Source organism: Anopheles marshallii, chromosome 3 (assembly GCF_943734725.1).
Source record: "Anopheles marshallii chromosome 3, idAnoMarsDA_429_01, whole genome shotgun sequence".
In the NCBI taxonomy this organism is placed as follows: domain Eukaryota; kingdom Metazoa; phylum Arthropoda; class Insecta; order Diptera; family Culicidae; genus Anopheles; species Anopheles marshallii.
The window spans coordinates 75,072,011-75,096,814 of NC_071327.1; the positions used below are offsets into that span (position 1 = coordinate 75,072,011).

General features: G+C 47.1%; 1 protein-coding gene across 1 annotated transcript; it reads left to right on the plus strand.

The window, feature by feature from the left end:
* Window positions 1-1,947: 1,947 nt before the first annotated feature.
* Window positions 1,948-24,596, plus strand: LOC128716158 (uncharacterized). Its single transcript, XM_053811079.1, has 12 exons — window positions 1,948-2,653; window positions 8,370-8,456; window positions 17,386-17,509; window positions 19,053-19,911; window positions 20,302-21,230; window positions 21,310-21,471; window positions 21,561-21,764; window positions 22,751-23,009; window positions 23,096-23,368; window positions 23,434-23,764; window positions 23,832-24,221; window positions 24,289-24,596. The coding sequence occupies exons 1-12, from the start codon at window positions 1,963-1,965 to the stop codon at window positions 24,594-24,596; spliced, it is 4,617 nt and encodes a 1,538-aa protein (XP_053667054.1). The 5' UTR covers window positions 1,948-1,962.
* The last annotated feature ends 208 nt before the right edge of the window (window positions 24,597-24,804 follow it).

Sequence of the window (24,804 nt, forward strand, 5' to 3'; positions counted from 1 at the left end):
AATAAATCCCGTCCCCGTAGCAATGTACAGACACAAACACAATAAATCGGCACGTACACACGTTTCTCGTATTTTTTGATAATCTATCAAAACAAAAACCTAAAAGCAAAACAAAACCAACCCCACCGAAACGGCACGGCAATCGGCAAACAATTTGTTCATGCTCGGCGTTTAATCGAGCTGGCCGGTGGGCCCTTTATGCCCTTCGGACCAACGCCGCGAGATTGGCCGCTAGCAGGCAGAACGGAAGGAAAGCAAAGCACCAAACAGCCAGGAAAAAGCAACGAAAAATGATAGCGATAAACCCAGCGGACCACCGGCGACCACTTTGGCCTTTTTCCGTGCCCAGCCGCCCGCCCTCAATCCGGATTTCCTCCCTTAAGTGCGTGTAATCGGATCACGAATCCGAACGCGAATGGAAATTAATTGGACAATTTCTTTTCGCGCATTGCACGGGCCCGTGTGTGCCTGCACCGGAATCGGTGCGCGGCATGTAAAAAGGCATGTCCGTTGGCACGTACAAGCACATGTTTAGCTACTCGATTTGATATTTATTACCGTTCCCGGTGTGGGTCATAACTCCAGTTACTTTCCTGGCTATTTTCCGCTTCTTTTTTTTTTTTGGTCGCTTGGCCTGGTGGTGTGGCGCATAGCGCCGGCCAGGTGGGTTATCAAATAAACATTTCGACAAAACCACACGGAACCCAGGGAAATGGTGTCGTTTTGTGTGTCGCGGTGTTAATAGGTAGGATGGGGGGAAATTACGGAGGGCGGAACTCACTACCCGATGTGCAGCATGATTACCTTGAGTGGGGCTAATTTTAACACGGTCACATACCGACCACTTTACGCGTGTGATAAAAATAAATGGAGCGATGCGGTGCAATTTGAGTAGAACATGTGTAACTATGAGCGTAATGTTTATGGCTTGACATTGGATTTTATTAGTAGCCGTTGAAGCTTACCGAGTGATTGGTATTGAAGGCATGTTGAAGCACACAAAAATTGCAACTTTAAATAGCAAATTAATTACCCTTTAAGTTAACCATGCATTAAAAGTTGGTTGTTAATTTGTAGACGATTTGTTTGAACTGCAAATCACGGAGTGAAGATGTGAGGTATTCCATGTCTTTCACTTCTGGGCAAACACGAGAGCGTCAAACAGAAGGATAATTCCGGCACCCTACAATATCTTCCGATTTCTGGAGCATATGAACTCATAAGTCATAAAAGTGTTTACTCGAGGCCAACAACTCTTTCAATGCTCCTCAAATGCAAGCAACAGACCTGCTTTGGGTAAATTTCAAACGGAGGAGTTACTTTCATAAATTCGAAGTCAAAATATTTAGCTGAAGAAAGTCATTAAAAAGCTGAATCGATAATGTCCTACATCATAGATATTTAGAGGATTGAGATAGACAAATGATTTGGAGATTCTTAAAAAGCGGATTCTAAGATCTTAAACTAGTTTTAAGTAATGGTTGAGGCTATTGGATGAATTGCTACAATAATCGGTAATAAATATTCGTTAGACACTCAGACATATAGTCCGAATATTCTTGGATTATCAATGCTTTGAAACAAATTATACTTAACTATCGTTAACATAATTCTGTTCGTGGAATTGAAGTTAATTTTTGTTGTTTTTCTTCTCCCTTTCAGGATCTGAGCTGGTGTGACGGTTGGCCACTGGCTGTCGCGGGAGTCCTAGTGCTCCATCTTGGGGCTCTTGATGAATCGTTGGTCCGATCGCAGGATACGTACCTTTGCATTCGACCCGAGCCGGACACAACCAAACCCGAGCTCTATGCCGTTTGGCGTGGCACATCCACATCCTCAGCAGCAGCAGCAGCAGGAGCAACAACAGCGCCAAACGTTGCCACCAACGCAACCCATCATCCGTCGATCGTGTACCGTCGGTTGGATCCCATCCGCGATCCGATCACCCCTCTAGCTGTGGAGATGCTGACGGAAGATCTGCCCGCCCTGTTGCAAAACCTTCTGGTCGGCATCGAGCGGGCGATCAGCCGCGTCCCGCTGGAAGACCTATCCTTTCCCACCGCGGACGGTGGTTCGACGCTTCCGGCTGCCGTCACCGAACCGCACCACACACTCCACGATCCGGACGAGAACGGTGGTGAGGTGTGCGAAACTGGCCGAATCGGCGGGCAGCAGCAACACACCGGCAGCGCACCGGGCACACCCAAGCTCGGGCTGCTGAAGCGTCGCGAACTGATCACCAAAAACAACAAGCTGCTAATCAACAGCAAGTACACGCAGCTGAAGCGACAACCGCTGGCGACCGTCGTTTCCGGTGCGAACCTGTCAACGGTTGCCGGCAGCAGGCCAGTGCCGGGGGCGACCGGCGGCAATCAAAACGGTCAGCACGCCATCGGTGGCAAAAGTGAAAATGCACCGCAGATTGGCAGCAATCAGTGTAATGATGGTCTAAGCGTAACCATCTGTGACACCGGCGGGGATGAGGGCGGTGGTGGCCAAGAAGGAGATAATCAGCAATCAACAGCCATCGAAGTTGGTTCGGTGGCTGCGGCAGCCGCAGCGGCAGGGATGCCACTATTCTGTCTAGGCGGTTCCTTTCCACACATCGACAGTGACGAGGAGAGCAGTGACGAGCAAAAGAAGTGCGAAACAGGTAAGTCGGGAGGATGTGTTATGCAATTAGCGTCTTTTTGAGGTTATCTAACAATATGGACAAGCTTATTATATACTTCCCGATTGATTTGGCGATAAGAATGTACATAATGGCTGGAAAATTACATAAAATTAGATCTATTTCCTCAATTTTTATAAGAAAATCTTAAAGATTTATAAACTCTTGCAAAGAAATTTGAGTAATCAAATGATATTCTCCTAATTTCCAAAAAAAAAAACTGCTCTTTTTCCAATTCCCCCTACATCCAGGACACTTCCAGGTGCAAGTATTAAACGCTACCCCTGCTTGATTATGTGCCAATGATGCAGCCATTTTTCCCATTGACCCAGTTATTTGGACGAAGAATGACGCTCGTTGCGTTCGGATTGTGTAACGGGATGCGTTGACTGTCGGCAAGCGCCACACAATTGCGGTTTAAATAGTTTGCTTCCTATCCTGATACCGATCCCTGGCCCCATCAGAATGGTTATAGCTAGCATGCATATAGAAAACTAAATCGAACCACTTCTCCCCAGAAGCCTCGGTATGCGTACAATCAAGCGAGAAACACCGCCAATGTTCCGGTGTGCTTGTGTATGTGTGTGTTTTTTTACGCGGGTCAATGTTTAATAAGCTCCGCCAAAGAAAGGTGTGCTGTTTAGTGGTGATTATTAATTGCTTCGTTCGTTTAGCTAGCCGACCGTCCTTCTAAATGCTAGCTACGATCATTTACGGCGAAAGAACGAACACAGAAGTGAGTTAAAACGATCGCAGCCGCCTCGATCGCGCGAATGCAGCCCCGAAACGCACCGCAGTGTGATTGCATCGAACGAAAGACTTAAACGACCGGTCAGGCGAGGAACGGTTGGAAAAATCGATTTTCGAGTTTGGATCGAGATCCAGAGGATAAGGAAAGGAAATGCAAGGAGAGATGGGTTTGGAGCAAGTCATTTTAATGATTGTCCATACTTGCGGCGGAGATTAGAATGTTTATATGACCCTGTGCTATGGGCATGTTTAACAAAGAGTACAATTTGTTGAATTTTTCATCATCTTGTGATTTATTTTGAGATTTCGATTCAATTTATTGCTTGATCGCTATTTTATAAGCCCAAGATATCAAGAGTTTCGTTCAACTAAGATGTCTTTTATACCGACACGTCCATTTCAATCTCGAACTCTTGCTGTACATCGATTTGCAACCGCTGGCGCACAAGCAAATTGGAGTACTTCATGGGGATTAGCGTTTCCCTGCCTCTTCAGCCAACCGTCGCCGCGTGCCTTATCCCTGCAGCATAGATAATGATGACAAATGCGCCAAACACGCAGTGACAGCAGTTTCGCGTGTTGCAAACGCATAACAAGTTTGTCTAGACGCACTTCGAAAACCGTGTCGCAATTAGCATACGCAGCTACATTAAACATCTGCCTCGCAAACATCGTGTTTTTCTGTGACCCTTCGCCATGCGGATGAGCCGTTTGGGCCGGCGCAACCGAAAGGGGGTTTGTACACGTGTTGAGTGTGTCAACCCCTGTACACGAGAGGTGACATAATGACCGTCATTTAAAGCGAACTACTTAAATGCAGTGCGAAAAGGAATGAATGAGTAAAAACCGCGCGAATGGTTGTCCCGTTGCCGAATCACAATTGTCAACGCGTTTGTTGCAAATTATGGAATTATGAAGCGATGCTCCGTCCTGCTCGCGCGCGCACACGCACAGCATAATGGAATGGAATGTCTTTCATCGGTGCTAATAAGGCCGCTGAAAGGTAGTGGTCCCGGTGAGCAGAGTGGAGATAAAATTAACTGGGAAAGAAAATGTTTCTGTGAGTGTGTTTTTTTTTTCGCTTTTCCCATGTGTAAGAACTGTACCAACAACTCCCGGAAAACACGTCCACTGAGCGAGGCAAAGCGGGTCGTTCGTTTGTGCAGTTGTTTTGCAAGCGCACGAAAGGAAGCGAATTTCTTTTGATACGACTAATTTTAATGGGTCGCACAACCTTAAGCCGAAACGCACGAACGAAACGCAAACGGAACCGATCGCATCGCACCGTGTGTGTACATGGCATTGCTGTGACTTTATCTCCTTCTATTTTTTCCCCCCACCGCAAACGGAGCGATTTTTCCACATTTTCTTTGCTTTTTCGCTTAACAACACCAAACAATCTGATGATATCGCGCCAATCCCAGCGAACGGTCACGATTGTGGTGTACTGGGCCGGATTATAAATCGACAATTCGAAAGCAAGGCGGACATTTGCTGCCGGAAGATGGTGGGTAATTAAATTACACCACCACTTCCTATTCGTACACACACAAACACAGGGGGCAAAGCCTGGTGACGATCGGATCAGAAACGGTCGACTTTCAAACGAACCATCAAAACGCAAGATCCGAGCTTGACAGATTGCAGGTCCGTACGGGATTCGTTTGTGGGATGACATCTGTGCCACGATCGTCACGAAACAAACGGACCCGGGTCGGTACGGAAACCGCACCATCATCGATCATCGATCGACACACACGCGCGCAATCGCAATGCACCGATCGATGACGATCGTAAACACATTCATCTTGCAGAGATGCAAGATGTGACTTACGGAGCCCAAAAGGAAAACATTCTTCGATCGATCAATTCCTTCACCCGCGGGTCAGATCGGCCCGACCGAAACGAAAGCGAATCTTGTGTGCAATTGTGCAATGTGATGCGCTTTGATGTCCGGTGCAGTACGGGGTCTCGACATGCCTCTGACAGACAAAACATGGCCTCGAAGTCGGCGGTCAGCGTGTGGCGCGGCTATCGGTAGACGCGCTCGTATACATTACATTCCGTGTCCGAAAGAGGAAAGATTTACATTTCCGCTGCACGTTACCAAAGTGCGGGTGCGAAACTTCCATCATTCGACCGCGTCACGGAATCTGGGCAGCAACGGCATGTGCGGAAGGGCGCTCAGCGGATCATGATTGATCGTGAGGTTTTATTGGCGAGTTATTGACAGTTGCACATTGGCTTATGCATGTTTGACATGGGATTGCGCCTGTAAGAGATGTGAAAATTGCTACTCGGTAATGATGCGGTATGACTTGTGGAATTGGCCGTTAGCCGCGGAAGAAGTCTATTAGGCTCCACATTCAGTTGATGGGTGTCTTCAAGTGATGACAACTGATCTTGTCGATGTGATCTTGTGAGCAAATTTATTTGATTTGCTGCATTATTAATGATTGCTTAAGCATGCGGGAAGTTGTTAATAATCAAAAGTGAAGAATGTGCTCTACTTAGAAGCAGCTTAGAAGCAAAAGAAATAATGGCCATTTTTGGGGTATTTTAACCGAAAAACTACTCGAAATAATTAAATGTAATTTTTTCCGTGAGAAATTAAACGTTAAAGACTACGTGAAATGCTGTTAAATTTTGTAAATAATATCTGATATCAATTGGATCTCAAGTTTTTATGAAATACTGTTACCTTAATTCCTAAAATTCTCACGCACATATTTGTTGAAGATCGTCTTTGAAAATCAAAATGATCACTGATGATTAGAAAAAACTTAATACTCCACCTAAATCTAATAAAACCCCTCTCTCCAGAGTAGTCAAACACTGATTAATGGGAAATTGTGCTCAAATTGCTTCCCATGGATTCACCCGAAGAAAGCAAATACTTTTATTTGATAATTATTTGTGTTAAAAAAATATTTCCCTTCATCAAAGTTGGCGTCGTGTATTGCGCTGCATCGGGCCAAAATTCCCTACGCACTCTGGGGCATAAGTTCATCAATGTCACTCATAAATCACCGACCGACTGACCTACATACATACGTGGCATCTTCGCCGCCACGCCGTGCATCAACAGGGCCAGCACGATACGGATGCCGTCACACACCTTACAAACCTTCAAAATTTCGGTGCCGTTTTAGACAAATTTCAAACCCGCTTCAACAACAACAACAAAAAAGACAAGGAACCCTTCCTTCCTCCATCGCACAGATGAAAGCCACGATTCAAACATCGAAAGAATGGTGTAAATTGGGCTTTTCTTTTCCTCCGGGTCGTACCCTTGAATCGGGCTCGGGGTTTTGAAGGGCCCACCCAAGGTTCCGAAGATGCACAAATCGCGCGCGCGCGCGTGTGTGTGTTTGTGTGGGGAGCGTTGGCCACCAAATTATCCACCGCACGAAAAAGGGGCTTATTTACATATTGCCAACACAGAGACTCCGCCTTGGATTGAAGCCTCAAATGCCGCCCCTAATGAATGAATGTAATCTATCCCGCTTCACCGAAAACGATGGTGAAAAAGATGATCGGTGCTGATCGAGAGCCCTAACTCAGGGTCACCTGCTGAGTGGAGCGATAGTTTTGGGGTCGATTAGACATGGAGACACTGTGGACCATCTTCAAAGTTGTGTTCTTCGGCTGTGACGGCTGTCCAAACATAACAGGTTCCGGCAGCGTGACCTGTGCCAGTGTGGGTCAGTGCACTTTCCGTGATCATTTCGCGCACCGAAACCGAACCCTCCGAGGAAACGAACGAACCTTCCGCCATCATAATTCCATAATTTGGAACGAATGTTGCTTATCAAAAGAGGTCACTGGGAAACCTGAGGAACCGGGTCGGGACAAGCATTTCATAACCACCCCAGTGAGGAAGATGTTTTCAGGTCCTGTACGATATTCATTCGGACAGAATCAACCTTCGGGTCGAACAAGCGATCTCGTGGTCGTGAGTGGCCCGAAGGTGCGTCGGAAAATTGGGATGAAATAAGAAAATCGTGTACCTTGGTGCGACCCCCTTTTTTCGCAAGCACTTCCACCGATGCGTCCAGAAGAAAGAACTCGTTCGTCCATTCTAGGAACACCATCCTCGCCCACCTACCGAACTGACTTTCAAAAAGAGCACCGACAGTTTGTGGTGCGCGTGTGACGTTGACCAGCCGACAATTTCCCTTGCAGGGAAGCTATCATCGCGGCACGATTCGCAGCTACTAATGGTGGAGGGAAAACAGTTGATACACGATTTTTGCGTAATTTTCTTATCTGGGTTAAGTCAATGGAGAGATAGTAGATAAGAAGGCCAGTTGGTCGAGCTCGGGGCCGGAAGTAAGGTAAGATGCAAAGCACCCGAGACGCTGGCGTTTCTAGTGTTTGAATACAAGCAAGTAGGGTGGTGCTGTTGGTGCAAACGAGAGCCGACCATGATAATAAGTTTTTGTTTACTTTTGTTTTGGAAGTTTGCCAATTTCAAGTGTAAACAGTTTCATTACGTGGTTACGTTTTTTTTTCAACAATTTCTTATCTTTTCATTGTCGTTGTGGAATTGTGGCAGAGTTGCACTGGAACCATAAAGCACGTATCGATATCAGAAACATCTTGTTGGGTAACAATGTATTTTTATAAGAAATTCTATGAAATTTGATTCAGAAATAGCTTCTCTTTGTTTTTCAAAAGCTATAGAAACTACAATACAAAAAAATAGCTATATCTAAAGGAAACACTGAAGAAAGATGAAAGAAATGAATGAAATCAAACATTCTGGTATAAGTTCTTGAAATTGAGACTCCATTGACCCTGACTCCGGCTCTGCAAAATAAAATTCGCCACCAATTTCACGACCTTTTAGTTTCAAGTTATTACTAAAAATATCTATTGGTACTAATGACACTCATCATCATCACAACTAAACGCATTCCATCTCGTTCTGCTCACCTCCTTTCAGCACCTCATCTACCGCACGAGATCGTTGCCCCCCGATCGATCCGCGAGCTACCGGAGAAACTATTGACATCAGGAATTTCAATACCAGGTACGTGCACACGCTGTCCGAAATCCCCTTCACAGCCCAAACAGCCAGATGATTTCCCACATCGATTGTCACACGTATGCCCTCCGTCCCACGGCTACAGGGCGGCATGTACGCTGAGCTCGTATCGGGAAGGGAAATGAAAAACACTTTTCCTTTCCATCGCACTGGGGCGTTGTAGGTAGCTCCGGCACGGCAGCAATTGCCGAAGGAACGTGTAGAAGATCGCACAAAACGATCGTTCCGTTGGCGGGAATCGTACGGTGAGCAAGTTGCTCGATTGCGGTTTCGAACATCATACATCTCGGATACATCGGATGGATGACGATCGGGGTTGGGGTCTGTCTTTACCGATCGATCGTTTGCCAATGTCGGGTGAAAATCAGCAACCGAAAAGGATCGTGCGTGCGTGTGAGGGTTCGGCGAGACCGTTAGCTGGCTCTTTTTTTTTGTATTTGCGAACCGTCGGAAGACACGACTTCCTGAACCTGCGACGTGCGGTACGGTCAATCACCAACAGCCCGATTGTCATCCCCGATAAGGGTCACCCGTTAGTGGCCTTTGAGCTTCCGCGGCTCTTGTCCGGGTGAATGGTGCCAATCCGTGCTAACCGCACGATCCGGGATTAGAGTGATCCTGGTGAAATATGAGGCCGACGACTCCCGACGACCCCAGAGTGTAGGACACAATACCCGTCAACCTTCTCGGGGCGCATTGTCGGGGGCTTTTTTTTTGCAGTTTTGCAGGGTAAGAATCTGTGGAAGACATCATGGACTGTGCGTTCGAAAGGGAAAGTCCCCGATGACGGTGTCGTCCGGCCACAACCGCTTTGCTGTCGATATAAATTAGTGGTTTGACATATCCTAACCTTGGGACTAATATTTCAAACCAAGCGCTCTGCAATACGTGTTACGTCCCGTGGGTTGTGTTTGTTTCGTTTGGGTTCAGTTTTCGTATTCTCCACCACACTTGGAGAGTCCATTTCGGCGAGCTTTCTCAGTCGACTGTACTGTGGCTCATTGGGACCTGAGAATCCATTAGCGTATATCTGAAGATATTCAAAGGCATCCCTATTTTGTTTGGTAATTTAATGTTGAATAACCGGAAGTTTCCACTTAGAACAGTAGTTTAGTTTCTGATCTAAGCTTGATCTACGCTCTGGACATTCCTCTGTAATTTTGTAAACAAATGTGTGATGTGAAGTTTACAGATTCTTCAGCAAGAATTCGGTATTTTTAACTTTGAAAATGTTTCTCAAATAACCGTGCAATATCACAGTTTTGCTTGCTTAATAATTACTACCCAAAGGATTTTCGAGTTTAACTGATAAAGTCGGGACTACTTCTGGATTCCATTGGAGTTGAAACAGCAAATCCCGAGGGAGATCTAACATAATTCAGCCTTTCTGCATCTCCAAATGAAGCGGATTCTTCTCAGAACCATCTCGACTCGACACGGTAAAAAGATTTGTAGTTAAATATTTGAAGGCTGGTACATTCTAATACAACTTGAACGTAATCCAGAAACGACTCTTCCTATTGCCAGTTGTACTAGAAACCCCTCTACCTGTGTTGGAGACATACATCACGGCCGTCATTTTTGTTTTACGCTTCAAGCTATTACTAATTACTTTCTCCCTGCAAAGAGGAGCCCAGTCTGTGCATGAAAGTTTCACACCCTTCCCGTATGCGCTTGGACACGGTTTTCGGCTATCTGTCCGCTCGTCGGTGTTGCTTGCTTAAGCAGGGAGGCGCTTTTGGTGCGCAGATTAGATCGAACACATGTACCGTTCGATCGATAGCGATCGGCCGAACATCAATCATCGCGCACACGGCGCATCATAACCGATCCCGACCGAAACACTTTCTTCCCTCCCCCCAACGCAAAACTGTCCCCACAGAAAAAGGGCTACTCCTCGCGTTGAGACGGTGCCCTGTTTTGGTCAAAACCTCGCCAAGACACAAAAGCCGGTTTTCGTGTTCAATAGCTGGTAGAAACAAATGACAACAACTCCTAAAATCTATATCGCTTTCCGGGCGAGGCAAGGTGGGTGGTGGGGATGGTGCGGGCGGATGGACCCCGCAGTGGACATGCAACATGAACATAAAACTCACCCGCCCCAAACCAAGCAATGGCAACCGCCGCACCGCTAAAAACAAGCCGTCTTCGCAGCAGCTGTTTCGTTCCGTGAATGGAGGCATGAGTGCCACATAATTCCTGGCCCTGGCGTACCATGGAGGGCGAATATCTTCGCTTGGAGATCCAACTTTGGAACGAGCATAAGCATACACACACACTGCATGATCCCTGCTTGCCCTTCCCTTTTACAGCAGCGAAAATCGTCCCCTTTCCCACCCCACGGGTGGCGCTTTCCGCGCATGCTGCGGCGGAAACAAATGACTAATATTTATGCTGCACCGCTTATTGCTATTGTTGTTCCTTTCCCCCTTTTCTTTCCCCCCGATGGTCTTGGCCTCTTGGCTTTCATCGATCGGTATTCCCGAGGATCGTGCGGTTTTCGCTCCTTCCTTTTACATGGCGCGGAGCCCCAAACGCTTTCCGGGCATGAATGCTGTATTTTTTTTTTGTTTCTTCACCATCCCGCTGTACGGCAGTAGTTTCAAGCGATCTTGTCTAGCTTCCAGTGTTGAGCGGCGCATATGAGCCGCACCACCAGCCGTGGCAGCCGTGGAAACCAACCGACCAAGCGAGATATTAGGTACGTCTGTGGCTGTGGAGTGGGCCGGTGTTTCTGCCCATGGAACCGGGCGCTTGGATGCGGTTGCTGTTTGTGGCATTATACTAATCGCCATGGATGCCATCAGATCCAATGATCATATTTATACATTTTCTATCCATCATATCCGCGCACTGGTACGCGCGGGAGGGTGACGCGTGCAGTTGTTGCATACATGTTGCACAATCACGAGAAGAAAAAAAACCTCTTTTTGTTGTCGGGACCGCGCTAATCCCTCGCTTATGAAGGCCGTTTATGAATCATTGTATTGCAGAGGAAGAAGTAATGCATCCAATTTGGTGGTTCGGTTGATGTATTGTACTACCTCAAAAACAGATGGACGATAGGTCGATATTGTTTTGCTGTAAATGTTACTGATCCTTTCGAGCGATCAGCCAAAGGGCAATATTCATATTAAGTGGATGTGTTGGAAGAGTTTGATGAAGAAGGAAATGTTTCCATGCTCTTTCGACGTCTTTAAATTGCTAATAAAAAAAATATTTTATCTGCTACCATTCTGAGTGATTGGTTTTGTTTCGATTGTTATTTTATTGGAGTTTAAGTGGTTGAATGTTTTAAATATTATTCCAAAATTATTCCAATAAATGCAATAAATTTACGCCATTACTCTTTTGACACATGTATATTAATCATTGCGCTTAGACATTTTTAAGTTGACAGCCGAAAAAGCATCATCAGTGGAACTTTTATTCCTTATAAGGGAGCAAATCCCCTGAACGTTCTGAGTTTGCGTTGTTCTTTATTTGGCAGAATTTAACATTGCCATTGCCCCGGTATACAATGCCAATTGACATAAAATCGAAATCTTCACGCACGGAAAGTCATGATCTACGCATGGTAGGATCAGAAGCGCGTCTTATAATACGAGCAGCTTCTTAGCAGTCATTAAGAGTCGATATTGAACGCAACTATTTTGTTTGAGGCGATCGTTTGTTTTTGTGTCAAGCCACTAATTTTCCAGTACACAAATTTATTAAAAATTCTGTTGAAAATTTCTTTTTCCGTGTTCGTTTTGTTTGTTTGTTTAGGCGTTTTATTTTATATTTCCTGTTTTTATATTTTTCTGCAGCTGCCAACGTTTATTATTCCTTTTCATTGTTGTTTCATTTTTTTCTATTTGTATTGTCAAGTTGATTTTTTTGTTATGATTTTCTCATTTGTTTCAATCATTTTTATTACGGTTTTGAGATATTTTTTTTATTAAGTTTTCATGTTTTTGTTATCGTAATGCATTTTTTTACTTAATTTCTTAGTTCATCTTACGACTTTATACTCGTTATCGTGTTGTTAACTCAATTTATGGAAAGTTTTAATTCACTTTTATCTCTTTGTAATGGTTTATACATGTTAACGCTTGCAACAAACTTTCGATGTTTTGATTTGAATCAAATTCTACCCAACAATTCCTCAGTGTAAGGCTCATTAGCTAACGTTCCGTGCCGTACACGATGTTTGATATGATTGACTGACACTAAACATCTTTTACCGCACGAAATACATCAACAGCCCTACACACACACACACACACCCTAGAACCATACACGATGCAGCGGGTTTTTGCTACATAAGTTTCCGCGCTCGATCAAGAACAGGAGCACCAGCACGGAGAGCCGTTCCCATATTCTGCCCAGAACATGACATGTGTTGTTGTTTTTTTCTTCGTACCCTGCGAAATACGTGACGAATGTGCAGAGTGCTGCAGTTGCACCGATCCACGGGTATGATCAAATTTTAATACCCTCGTGTACGGGGCCGATATGTTTTGGGTTCATATTTATGCAACCGACCTAGTTTGTTCCCCCGGTGTCGGTGGGGGGGGAGTTCACACATGAGGGGGGTCGGTCCCCGGGAGCCGCGGGCATCAGTATTTTTACATTCCCGGCGCGTATTTACGTACCATTAATTCGTTACCAACAACTGTCAGGGTTCTGTGTTTTGAGCCTCGCCCTTTTTTTAGTACCAAAGAACGCCTCACACCACCATGGGTCGGAATGTGGCACACTCTGACATCCCTTTTTGTTTTATGCAAAACAAACCGGATCGCGAAATTGGAAGAGTGGTTTCAATTTGCATATGGGAACGAGGAAGGAAAAACAATTCCAAGGTCAGTGTAAGGGAGGCCCGTCCCGTTTTCGCGTGCTAGGAAAGCAACGAATTTGCTGATTCGAAACAATTTGTCAGGTTATGATGCATGATCGATAGAGGGGTGGGTGCGTTCGGCAACGTCCGGGAAAGCTCGCGCGGGGAACTTCTCATTTTCTGTTCGATCCTCAATTGGTGTAACGAAACGGGTTCGTTGCGGATCGTTTCGTGGCTTTCTTGCGGTGCACAATGAGCAGTTTGATTGAAAGAGAGGGTTCCTCTGGTGGCCGAGTGTCCGAATTGTGCATACATTCAATCATCGCATCATGTATGCTTTCTTCCTAACGAATCCCGAGGATGGCTGAACGAAGGGGCCTGTGCAAAGACTTTTGGTTAAAAGGAACTCCGAAGGAATTCGTCAAACCCTATCGAAATTGATACGTGCCGCGAAAGAGGGCGGACGAAACGATTATCCCACACAGTGCGGCGAGTGTTATTTATCGACGACGAACCCACGAGCCTGCAAATCCCTCCCGGTAAGACAAATGCATCTCGTTAAGTGCATCGCTCATCGCACTGCCGTTTTTAGGCCGGCAACGAACAACAAAAGGAAAGCGCAGAAAGAAACAAAAAAATCGCAGGCGGGCGGCTTTTCATGCTGCTCGGTTGCAGTGTTTATATGTATTAATGTAATCCGAGCGATTAAGCGTCGAACTCCCATCCGGAGGCGTTCGCACGAGGGGTTTTTGCCGGCCGGCTTGACGTGTGTATGTCGGGCCACTGTCACAGGCAGGAGCGCTCATAGTCGCGCCGCTAGTAGTTACTCTTTTTTCACGCATTTACATTCGCTTTACATGCATTTCGTGGAGTTTCGTGGTTTGCAATAATTCTTCTCTTGTGTTTTCCTTTTTTGTGCCGGAGTATAAAATCACGAACAACGGTTTTCGGTGCGACAGGTAAGATGCACACACGATGCTGCCCTTACTTAACGATGTCTTCATCCGTTCCCGGTTGCCGTGATTTTCTGCTCGTTAACGAAAATTTATTACCATTTGGCTGTGGGCTGCCGTGTCTGTGTATGTGTGTGTGCGCACACTCACTGGGCAAACGAGGAAAACGACAAAAGGACCTCAAGGCAAAGTTCTGCCCCCGTCCTGTATTGAGCGTCACCGATTAACTAATGGAGTCGCGCAAATGCGCACAATTAGCCGATCGTTGGCGTTGAAGGGCTTTTGGCTTTTGGCGCGTGTTTTTCTGTTCTGTCTTTTGCGTGAAAACCAGTGGGTGTTGGATGTGTCTTCACGTCATCGGGCAACCACTGCAAACTGCTGGATTGATTCATCTCTCTTTCGTGTCTCACTTCGACATTACTCCATTCGGGCGCATTGCCTCAGGTAGAATGTGTCACTTTCGACATCATTACATTGGACTTTCTCCTTCCGTAGTGGTGTAGAATTTCTTCCCGAAAAGGGGGGAAGGGGGGAGGAGTTCAAATTTGTCCCACGAGAGACGTATCTCCCATCACGGTGTGTGTGATTTAGTAAATTTTATGATACCGTTTGATGCTCTTTCTTCTCTCGCTTCAGAGCATTTATTTCCACAAAACCTCTTTCTATGCTGGGCAGCTGGAGTAAAAACCTGGCTGCAGTGACCCGAGGGCATTATTGAAAAATGAAAGTGTCAATCTCAAGCGTGGTGGATGCCTTTTCTTCACCTTCACTGTAGCTGGTGATGTGGGGAGTGATAGATTCGCCCGTCAGCTGCCAGTTTAATGAGCCTCAAATGGATCGTTTTGTTTGCGGCCCGCCACCACCACGTGTGATGGATGGTGATGAATGAGGGGGGCAACACTGTTCGATGGAAGCTTTCTGCGTTACGAAATGATATGTCGCACATAGAGGAGAATTGAATTGGAATTCCCTTTCTTTCTTTCATTTCAGGGATAAATGTGTCCTTTTTTTTGCAATAAGGATAACGATAGGTCTTTCGAAACATAAGTAGAACGATGTGTTGCCGGTGGGCCATGATCCTGAAGTTGGCAGGATTTCACCTAAGCCTGAAAGCATTTAGATCAGCTTTTTCGTGGGCTTGACCATCATCAATCCCATTGTTTTGTCCTCCAATTTTTTTGGAATTTTTCCTCCGTTTGTGGTGTTTCCCAAAAGATTTTCTTTTGGTCACATCTTCCGGACATTGGACGATCCTCGGGATCTTCCGGAAGGGTTTGACGATCCTCGATAAAGCTTGTTATCATTAACTAGTCCATCTCTTCAAATGATTTGAGGTGATTCTGGAGCACTTTGCGGTTACATCTACGGTTTTAAATATGCCATGTCCAACGAACATAAAGTATCTCACGATTTAGAGTTTCTTCACTTTAGGGGTGGACCTTGGAGTACAAACTGATCTTCGAAGACCGGCGGTTCGATAGAAGAGACCTGTCACATAATATCATCCAGGTTGTGATTTTCTCATACGTTAACTTCGTAGTCCTTGTTGTGAGATGCGATATAGACAAGATTTAAATCGCGACCTTCTTGTAGGCTTAAACTTAAGGGACCGTACCATGGGAACCTTGGATTCTCTTTTCAATCAATAGTCCTCAGCATAGCGTCTCAATGCTCGGCTGCTCTATGCAGGCTATAAAACAGTAATGCTAATAAACCAACTCCACGAATATTTTGCTTTCTACCAACATTAATCGACAGCACTATTATCATCCTCCACATTAATCAAGCATTCTGGTGTTGAATGAACATTCCACAGGCTACAAATCACCCGAAACGCACATTTCACCAACCCGCTTACAACTTCATGTATCATCCCAAACCTTCGCGCCCCCCCATTCATACCAGACCAACCCCTAAAAGAATTGACCCGCAAGATCGAAAGTTACCGATTGCATCCAACCGAAAGGACAGCGCATGCGCATGTACAGCCCCATCGCGTTGGGGTTTTGTACAGTTCCATTAAACCCCATTTCCACACTCATCTTCAAAGGGGGAGAGCATACAAATCTAGATAACAACACACCGTCGTCCATCGGTGGGTCACAGAGACCGCGGCCGATCATTCTGCTTTTCGGCGCCCCTAAAAGAAAGGACTTGCACTTGCCTGCCGGAACGATGGGCGGGGAGGAGGTTTGCGTTTTGCGAAGAAGACAGTCCAAGATTTACGCACTTTCGCTCTCACTTTTGTGGCGAAGATCCTATCGCACTGTACGCAATGAGTGTGTTCGGTGTTCACCGACCGGCCGGGGGTGTCTTCATCCTTGCCCTTCGGAAGGGCAATTTGATCTGCTTCTGCAAAAGGTTGGTTGGTTTTCGGGGTCGATTTTAAAATCGAAACGCTCTGCTAACACTGCTGTTAACGGAGGGCAGCAAATGTCAGTGCAAAAAGGGCCGGAAACTAACCGACAGAAATTCCAGGATTCTCTCCCCCCACCACCCAGCCCAGGTCCGGCTGGTATGGAAGTAGTTATTTATTTTTCTACACTTACACTTCTACGACGATAAAGTTAAATATAAATCACTTTCACGCGAACTTATACCGTCTGGCGTGGCGCAATGTGTCGTAAATAAAGTCTCACGTGGTTCACCTTTCTGCGGTCTCGGCCGGGCCGGCTCACGTCGGCCTTCCTTCCGGTGCGATCGAGCAAACATAAATGCGCCACCTTCGCCTATCGAAACCACGAACACGATAGGCGATTTCTATTGATTTATATGCTTTACATTTCCCCCGGGTTTGTCCCACCACCGTGGAATGATTCTTGCGGGTTGATTAAGTGTACGGCTCGGGATGGTTTCCTCGTCCCCAGTCTCAAGAAGGCCGAGATGGGTTCGGTTACAGCGTTGCCTGGTAACGAGATGGATCGGTTTGGCCGTTTCGCTTCCTTAAAGTCGTGATCAGGTGCGATTCGGAAGTGATTAGTCTGGATGTTTGATCCTGGCTGGTAGGAAATGGAAAATGTCTTACTTAGCTTGATCGATGTTCATTGCAACAATGTTTGTTGCATTTAATATTACATCTTGTTACTCTTCATCTGCAGGATGCTATCATGCTAACGTCTAATTTATCTATCCTCTCCCACAGGAACGCACGATCGCTCCAGCTCACCGATCATCTACATCGAGGTGGAGAAAACGCTCGCATCAGGCTTGAACTGTTACGAAATTGCAACAGTGCTACTGTACTACAATACCCTACCGATCCAAAGGTAAGTACCCGAGGGGGGTGAACCACCACATCCAACAATCCCCGTTCCAAAACACGTGAAGACGAACCCGCCATACTAATTTCCTGACCGAGCGGGCAAGATTTACGAGCTCAGAAGCTTCAAACGGCGAACGCACCTTGATGCACCCCGGCAACATGATGCAACCCGGTGCATAGTACAGCGCGGATGGGCGTCCTTTACCGTTCTTTTGCGGTGAACTTAAAATTGATTTCACCGATACCGTAAATCATGGCTGCGTGCAGGGCTTCTTACCGTGCAGGGGGACAGACAGTTGCAGTATGTTGCCATACCGTTACGCACTGCAAGCAATCGACGGTGAGGCATAAATCATGCCTGACAAACTACAAATGCCACGGTTGTCTTGAGGTGTAGCACATATTGACAAGGCGAACGTGGTTGCGAGAGGGATCTGGGAGCTTTTTTGTTGATAACAATCTTTTTCAACCGAAAATTCTCTAGCGAAAATGCTGATCTTTTTCCATACGGTAACCGGAGGCATTTCATCGCGCGATAGTGATTCTCACTCTCTTATTCGGTATTATGACATACCATGTTTCGTATGTTATGTATTGGCTCACTAGAATCGTGTTTATCCCTCTGAAGAATATGTTTAACTTAAAAGGTAATAAAACCCAAAGATTTTTGGGATTTACTGAACCTTTTATATGATTTGTAGACGAGTAAAGAAACGACATAAGTCCTTCTTTCCATTATCTATTAGGGCCGTTTCATGTATTTGTTGAATACGCCTAAAGATATGCAAATTATATTCCAAAATCGTCCTTTTTCTGACAAGCGCTTGAGCCGCCTGAAGGTATGCAATACATATTTTTTTTTCTGCTTCCTGATTATCGCTTGAGGAATCTTAATATTCACACAAACTAAACAGGAAATTGAGCTAATCAAATAGAGTTATTTGTTTCTGGTTGTACAGGAATTTCCCCTTCTATAATTGTTCTAGCAGTACTTGTGGCACAGTATTAGTGATGTTTTAGTCAAATAAATACTTATATTTAAGCCTTCTTACTGGAAAAAGTCATACCACAACTCATTGCAACTGTTGCTCACTTTTCCGAGAAACGAAATTATGAAATCCGGTTCAACGAGAATAATGTTAGCTTTCTGGTCTAATTTATCATTCAGTTCCTCCTTCGAGTTTTTATCAAAAACAATTTCCACAATTTCTGTGGAACCCATTCCACGCAGGTGGACATGCCCTCAAGCTGTTGTTCTTTACTCCTTGCAAAGTATGTGCTCCAATTTCGTGCCGAAAAAAGGCAAGATTTTATGATTCTTTTAAAGACACCACACGAGAGGAAAAAAGCTTCCCAGAAAATGGATAATTGAATGCCATGTTCGATCATTTATCACAGCTTGAACGTGGTGATTATGGACATTTGTTCTCCATCCCGCTTCTGCCGGGGTTAGAAAAAATACACTGCGAGCAAGAATCAGCTCGGGGGATCCAAACGACGCACTAAAGATTCTGTTTTTTTTTCTTCTTTCCCTCCCCAACAAACAGACCCGCCCATTACACACTGCATCTGCTGGTCAACGAAAGTGCACAGCTTGCCTTTCTCGACACGATCGAGAGCACGCTGCAGCTGCTCGACGGTCACCTGAAGCTGTCCGCCGTCTTCGTGTCCGGTGCGTACGATGCAGCGGAACAGCAGGCCGGTTTGAAGCAACCGAAGGAATATCTCCGGCCGGGCAGCGTGCGCGTACGCTATCTGAACAACGAAACGATCAAGAACTTTATCAGCACGGACAATCTTCCGATCCAGTGCTGCGGCTTCTACGTGCACAATCAGCGCGAGTGGGTTGATTTCTTCCAGCTGCTGGAATCGCTGCAGCAGCAGTGCGTTGAAACGGGCCGTCGGTTGGTGGCCGTGCTGGGCGATCTGCGCGCCATGGAGGCACAGCAGCACCAGTCCGGCCAGCCAGCGAACCAGCAGCAGCCCGGGCTGGCGACGACACGCCGCCAGCTCCATTCGCAGCACCGGGCGCTTAGTCGGGCGTTGATGGACTCGGAGCTGCAGAGTTTGCGCCGCAAAGGGCCGAACACCATACAGCGGTTGCAGGACAAGCTGACGGTTATCAACAACAGACAAACGCTTAAACAAACCAAAAATTTAGTTAGAGCCTTTAGTGTAGATAGTAGCGTGCGTAGCGTTAACGGAGCTAGTATTACCGGCCACGGGCCCGAATCGAACCGGGGCGAACTCGAGCAGGACATTATCAATGGGCGGCTGGCGGAGGTGATCGGCATCTACGGTGAGGTGGATCGGGCCGCACGCAAGCTGGAGCAGCTGACCGAACAACGCCGCGAGCGACTGCGGGAGATGACGCGCCAGCGAGCCCTGGACGATGAGATCAATGAGGTTGGTATGAGGAACTCCGGTGAACTCACACCATCTGGACATCTGGTCCGGCAAACGAGTTGTGAACGATCTGCTTTTTTCCGCATCTGCTTTGAAGGGACACTACCGTGGAATGACCTCCAAACACCACACCTTAGTTACTTTCTCCCCTTGACCACCCTTTCCGAATTCCAGCAGCAGAAGTTAGAAACTTGTCCGCGCAAACCCGATTGATAAATTAAACATTAGCCCGCTTTAACTGTGCTGGTCCGGGAGTCGTATAAATTACCGCATCGCCCCAACGCCGACGATGATGATCGAACTGTCCACTCGAGCGGAAGCGAACTCTCGATTTCATCCACACTCGGACCGGTTCGGATTTGATACGTGTTTCTGTTTTTCTTCCCACAGGTCATCTGCTGGATGCGCAACGAAGGTGAACAATCGCTCCGCACGTACAGCGAACCGAGTGCCCTGGAGTGCCCCGACACGGCCAAGGACTGTGAGGCGCAGTTCGAGCAGTTCTACTACACCGCCCGGAAGCATGTCAGCAAGGGGCGGGATCTGTGCGATGCATCCGGCGAGCTGGAAATTATGCGCGACAACCTCAAGCTGCTGAAGGACTGCGTGGATGAATTCCAGGAACGGCTGGAGCGGGTGCGCGAGCGGATTGAAGGTGCGGCCCGGCTACACACCCTGCTCGGCATGCAGCAGCTCAAGCTGGACGATGACATCCGCACGGAGATGCTAAAGCTGGCGGAGAAGATTGAAGCTCCGGTGCGGTTGATAGAACGCTGCAAACGTTTGGTACCGACGGCGCACAGTGAACCGCACGACCACAGCACCACTTCAGCTGGACATAATGGGGACGGTTCCGCGGACGAGCAGTCCAACGGCCACAGCGTCCATAACCAACAATTCCTCAACCACCAGAACCACAGCAACAACACAAACAGTACTACCAGTGATAATATAAGTTTAGATATAAGCATGTCGGATGATACGATCACCGCTACCAGCACGCCGGAAAAGGGCAAGTTTGGTCCGCCGCCACCGCCGCCACCTCTACAGCAGTCACTGCCAACACTCGCCGAGCAGACCCCAGCAGAACCACATCACGACCACAGCCGGGAGGGTCAGGGAACGACGGTTAGACACCAGAGAAGTCATCATCACCATAGTCACCACCATCACCACCATCACCAGCGGCACGAGGAAGAGGACGAGGAGCTATCCAAGATGGCCGACTCGGGGCTTGGTGGGTGCGATCGTTGTGAAGGAAACAGCAAGCTGGAAAGGACCTGTTCCTGTCAGAGTTTTGATGATCCGAAGAATGTGTGGTGAGGGTCAATTTCCCCTACAGAAACATTTTGCCTAAATAACCCAAATAATTCCTTTCCTCTATTCCCTTCAATACAGCAACAACAGTGACGATCTGGACGAGGATTGCTTCGAAGGCATCTCCAAGCCACCGCTGGATCTGCAAATCCCGCTACAGGCGAATGCACATCTGTACTGTCATGCCTCGAACCTGCAGCTAGACTACGAAGAGAACAATCCATTTGACCAGAAGACGCAAAAGTAACAGTCTCTCGTGAACGAGTCGACGCCCCCCTCCGGACTCACAGAACGCTAATCCACCTCAACCCTTCTCCCTTTACCAATTGCAGGACGCTTCTATTGATCATGCGCGAAATGATTGGCACAGAACGCGACTACGTCCGCTCGCTGCAGTACGTGATCGAGAACTACACGCAGGAGCTGTTGCGCGAGGACATACCGCAGGCATTGCGCGGCCAACGGAACGTCATCTTCGGCAACATCGAGCGTATCTGCGAGTTTCACCGGCAGCATTTTCTTAGCGAGCTGGAAAGGTAATTGGTTCGGTTTTGGGTTCCTACTGGGACTGGGACAAGCGTGAGTGGTTCATATGGCTGTGTATGCTTTATCACCGTAGGTAACATCACCCACTTTGCAGGAATTAGAGTGGCGCGTGTGCGTGCGTGCGTGTGTGTGAGCGAAAGAATTAAAGGCACAGACTACAGAGACATTGAAAAGCGTGACGACCCAGGGACAGAACGCAAATCGATATGTTTGAGACCATTTTACGCCAAGTATATCCAACGTTTTGCATGGGACTGACTCCTTGGGACCTTGGGAGGTTGGAGACAAATGAACTGTAAATGAAGACTCGGGAATTTTACTTGTATACTGTATGGATTTGAAGTTGTACTACACGCAGAGCACCATTCTGCAGATCTATCATTTTAACTCGCTAACAACATGCTCTGGATATATCCTTATAAAAGGAGTATAGTAGCTCTGTTCTTTATATGACCCCTTCTTCTTGTAGAATAACAACGTAGACCAGCAGAATATTTAAAAGAATTATTAAGCCGATTGATGAATTTCCATCTTCAGCTCAGAATTAACACGTTTTTGTACATATATATAATATATATCAAATATAATACTTGTAAATACCAATGTCTAGCAGTTAAGGACATAATTCACCGCAAAAGAGTTCCTTTTTCAGCTATTGCGATGCGTCCTGTAAAATGCGTACTGCACACTCTTGACGAATGGGTCAATTTGACCCTTCGAGACATTTGTACCAACAGTAATCTTCTCCCCCAGGTAATACCTGAGCCCTGCTCGGTAACCCACGGGGAAATGCTGTTATTACAGAACGCAGCGACTTGTCATCTGCGCCATGCACTCGGGACGACATAACACAGCTCAGCCAAAGACAACGGCGACAAAGAGAAGGACCCAGAGATTAACGGCCCGGCGGAGTTTAGACACCGAACGCTCTGCCACCTTTTGTACATTCCATTTGTATTTTTTTCCCCCTTCCCAGCTGCGAACATCACCCGCTGAAGGTCGGGACCGCATTCTTGCGGCACGAGTCCAAGTTCTATCTGTACGCGCTGTACAACAAGAACAAACCGAAAAGCGACTCGCTGATGAGCGAAAACGGTACCCAGTTCTTTAAGGCGAAACAGATCGAGCTGAACGACAAGATGGATCTGGCCTCGTACCTGTTGAAACCGGTGCAGCGGATGGGCAAGTACGCACTGCTACTGCAGCAGCTAATGAAGGCGTGCGCTGACGTGCAAGTAAGTTGCATCCAAGCACCGGGCAAGCGACGTTCCAGCATTAAATGGTTCTCACTTTTGTGTTTGTTTTGTTGTCCGCTCCGTAGCACACGAACAGTAATCCGGAGATACTGGAAGACTTGGAGATGTTACAGAAGGCGGAAGAGATGGTACGCTTCCAGCTGCGCCACGGTAACGATCTGCTGGCGATGGACAGCTTGCGTGATTGTGACGTGAACGTGAAGGAGCAGGGACGTCTACTGCGCCAGAACGAGTTTCTCGTGTGGGAGGGTAAGGCGGGCAAGAAGTCACTCCGGCAGGTGTTCCTGTTCGAGGAGTTGGTACTGTTTAGCAAAGCGAGAAGATTCCCGGATCGGAAGGTAAATGCTTAAGATCGCTTCAAACACCAGCAAGAGCTTACTAACCAAACGGCTTTTGCTTCTAGAACTTGGACATCTACATCTACAAAAACAGTATCAAAACGTCCGACATTGGACTGACGGCACACGTTGGCGATTCGCCGTACCGGTTTGAGATTTGGTTCCGGAAGCGCAAACCCGGCGACACCTGGACACTGCAGACGATGAGCGAGGACGTGAAGAATGCCTGGACGGAGGAGATCTCGAAGCTACTGTGGAAGCAGGCGAAGCGTAACCGGGAGATTCGGCTGGCCGAGATGTCATCCATGGGTATCGGCAGCAAACCGTGTCTAGACATTCGTCCGAGCCAAGATCAAATCAACGATCGGTCCATCAGTATCTCGCAGCTTGGCAAGGGTAAAATACTTTCATACCTTAACATCTCGTGCTCCCCTTTTCTGATGCCATCTTCTTGATATTTTAGCACCGAAACTGCGCCACTCCTTCATGGGTACGCTACCGGAGTCAAAGTCCAACAAACGACCTCAGTCGATCATTTCCGTCAGCTCATCCTCCTCGGGCAGCTCGTCGGTCAGCACCGGTACGAGTTCGACAACCAGTGGCTGCGAGGCAACGACGGTTAGTGTCAGTGGCAACAGCAGCAACAGCTCGTCCGGATCGTCCTCCGCCGCTAGCAATAGTGGCAGTAGCAGCAGTAGTAGTAGCAGCAGTGCCAGCAGTACCACCACAACCAGCATCACCACGTGCAAGCGGCTAACGCTCAGCATTACCGACCCGAATGCTCCAGCACCGCTCAAGACGGGCTACAAGAAGCATCAGCGATCAACGACTCTCGTGAGCCAATGTTCTATGGGTAGGTCTCGCAATCCCATTGCGGCTGCTATCGTCACACTTCATCTTCTCCCATCCTTCCCCCACAGAGAGTGGCATCATAGCTGATATTTCGCTCAGCCCGGACGAGGTACTGGACAATCCGCACTGGCCACACCACCACCATCACCATCACCACCATAGTAACCATCATCTACCAAAGCATACCAACCTGAAGAAGACTCACAGTCTGGCATCGTCGACGCTCAGCACAGCTGGTCCCATTTCACTGCCCTCCTCCATACCCTCACCCGCCGGTGCGTTGGAGGACGCCAGCAAACAGGAAGACAGCAAACCGGACAGCATGTCGTCCACGGTCGAAACGACCGACCACCATACCATAACCGTTCATCTTTAAAGTTGAAGATCAAACGGAACTACTACTACTACTACTACTGCTATTAAGTGGTCTTAATGAGTGTGACAGCCGAAATCCACCCTGTACAAACCATCGTTCCTCCGGCCCGAGTGCATGTTGTGTGTGCGCGTGTTTTGCATAAGTTGTGTTGTAAATTAACCTGGCCGCGAAATGTCGTGCGTTGCATCATCGTAATTAGGTTTTATAC

Bases quoted from the DNA above. Each gene is read 5' to 3' on its own strand.
- LOC128716158 (XM_053811079.1), top strand. From the start codon at position 1,963: ATGCTGACGGAAGATCTGCCCGCCCTGTTGCAAAACCTTCTGGTCGGC. The intron at 19,912-20,301 runs GTTGGTATGAGG...TTCTTCCCACAG, and splicing joins TGGACGATGAGATCAATGAG to GTCATCTGCTGGATGCGCAA. The intron at 24,222-24,288 runs GTAGGTCTCGCA...CTTCCCCCACAG, and splicing joins CGTGAGCCAATGTTCTATGG to AGAGTGGCATCATAGCTGAT.